The sequence below is a fragment of the Orycteropus afer genome, unplaced genomic scaffold (assembly GCF_000298275.1).
Source record: "Orycteropus afer afer isolate SDZICR_OR568_19922 unplaced genomic scaffold, OryAfe1.0 scaffold00127, whole genome shotgun sequence".
Lineage (NCBI taxonomy): Eukaryota > Metazoa > Chordata > Mammalia > Tubulidentata > Orycteropodidae > Orycteropus > Orycteropus afer.
The window spans coordinates 3,536,691-3,539,130 of NW_006921714.1; the positions used below are offsets into that span (position 1 = coordinate 3,536,691).

The 2,440-nt window shown below is 38.2% G+C and overlaps 1 protein-coding gene across 1 annotated transcript in view; it reads right to left on the bottom strand.

Annotated features, from left to right (window-relative positions):
• CATSPERB (cation channel sperm associated auxiliary subunit beta) overlaps positions 1 to 2,440 on the bottom strand; it is a 171,534-nt gene that overhangs the window by 101,952 nt on the left and 67,142 nt on the right. Inside the window, exons 11-12 of the mRNA XM_007944535.1 lie at positions 1,863 to 1,909; positions 776 to 928 (exon numbers count right to left, since the gene is read on the bottom strand). Coding sequence (XP_007942726.1) covers positions 776 to 928; positions 1,863 to 1,909 — 200 coding nt within the window. The remainder of the gene's footprint in view (positions 1 to 775; positions 929 to 1,862; positions 1,910 to 2,440) is intronic.

Genomic DNA, 2,440 nt, shown 5'->3' on the forward strand with positions numbered 1-2,440 from the left:
GACAGTTCTAATTTTTAGAGTTTCCGATTACTTGGTTTTTGATTAAGATAGGGACACATGTATTAACACAGCATAGAGCTGAAAAGATCAGCAATCTTTGCTATTTCATTACTCTGTACCTTCCACCACAAACACCCAATTTACGGATGTTGGAAGTGAGGTTTAGGAGATTAAATACTCTGCTTAAAGTTCTATAATAAATGGCACAGAAAGATTTATTATGGTGTCATCATCTGTCCAGTGTTCATGCTTGTAAATATCATGCCAAAGTACTTTTGAAAATGTGGCTTTCTGGGCCTCACCCCACCCCTATTGGATCATGACTTTGAGGGTAGGCTAAAGATAGGTATTTTGGGAATGGCTGTAAGAATAATTATAAACCACAGCTAGAGTTTACAGCCTTTGAAATAAAAAACATAGATCAGTAGCTATCAGTTTAGATTTTAGTTCACTTAAACTAACCATTTTATTGAACCTTAAATTCATAAAGTTCTCTCAGTTCATATTCTCCTGGAGAATTGTCAAGGGAGAGTTACTGTGGATACAGCATCATATTTTCCATTTTCATCAAAATGAGTGACAGATGGTCAGAGCTAAGAAACCTCTATCGTGTCCTAAACTATATTATTAATTACAAATTATTTTGTTGTAGCCAGTTTTATCAGGTTCTATCACCAAAGACAACTAGAATATGGAGATAACTTTCACTAAGGTGAATTTTCTTTGTTGTAGGACTTAGTATTGAGAGTGATCACCTCTGAGATACAAGGCCTACCTGGTTAGAGAGAAGGTAAACTCCATTTCCACGCTCTATATCAATAAGAAATGTTATCACTTTTGAAGGAATATTTTTCACTCCTCTCGAAGTCTGGGGTATGCAGGGAAACCATTCAAGGAATGGCTCTGAACTATAAAAACAAGCACTTGCCTAAGAAAAGAGAAAGGAAGTGAATGCCACTCTCTTCCAGGGAATGGGAGTCTGAAAAGCATCTCCTTCAGGGATGGACTTTTTTTCTAGGAGCACTGTGTAGGTCCAGATTTAATGTGATTAAATAACTACCATTAAACCCAGCAAAAAGAAAGCAAAATCCTCACAGTTAGACCAACAAGCAACATCGTGATAAATGGAGAAAAGCCTGCAGTTGTCAAGGATTTCATTTTACTTGGATCTACAACCAACGTCCATGGAAGCAGCAGTTAAGAAATCAAATGACGTATCGTGTCAGGCAAATCTGCTGCAAAAGACCTCTTTAAAGTGTTCAAAAGCAAAGATGTCACTCTGAGGACTAAGGTGAGCCTGACACAAGGCATAGTATTTTCAATCATGTGAAATCTGGACAATGAATAAGGAAGACCAAAGAAGAATTGATGCCTTTGAATTTGGTGAAGACTATTGGATATATCATGGACTGCCATAAGAACAAACAAATCTGTCTTGGAAGAAGTATACCCAGAGTGCTCCTTACATGTGAGAATGGTGAACTTGATCTCCTGTACTTTGGACATGTTATCAGGAAGGACCAGTCCCTGGAGAAGGACATGATGCTTGGTAAAACAGAAGGTTAGTGAAAAAGAGGGAGACCCCCAATGAGATGGATTGATACAATGGCAGCAACAATGGGCTCAAACATCACAATGATTGTGAGGATGGTGCAGGCCTGGGCAGTGCTTTGTTGTGTTGTACGTGGGGTTGCCATGAGTTGGAATGAGTTTGACAGCACCTAACAACCAGACATATCCCTAGGTGATTGTAAAGCCTTTCATCTGCAGAACTGCCTTTTTTTTTTTTTTCCAGATTAATAACAACTCATGAAATTATGCACAACAAAATTTCTTACCTTTTAAAATATTCAATACCATACCTCACTTAGGGTCTTGTTTCTGTCAAAGGTGATAGTAACATAATCATCTATAAAATGGAAAGGTACAGTAATTACAAACAGCATCTGTTCTTCTAAAACTATAAGGGGTGGTATTAAGAACACAGACTGCATAAATCAAAACTCTAGATGTTATGGACCTTCAATCTTGAATACATTTTCTTATAGCTCTAACAGGGTTTGCCTATTGCCTCAGATGTAAATGAAAATTGTTCTCAGTTTTAGGTCATTAATAGGCAAATCTATTTTGACATTCTATTCTACTTTTATTGTATGTCAGTTTATTGAATCTATGTATGTCATCTGTTGCTAACCATAGGTTTTCAGACAGTGTTCTGAAAAGGCCGTCACAAGCTAATTTTCAGAAGGTGATCACCAGGACTTTTCTCTCTGTCTTAGTCTGGAAGTTCTGCTGAAAGCTCTGTAGCCACAATGGGCTCAAACATTCCACAGATCGTGAAGATGGTACAGGTCAGGCACCGTTGCACCGTGTTACATGGAAGGTCACCATGAGTCGGAGCTCATTCAGTAGCAACAGACAACACACATACGGTCTGCAC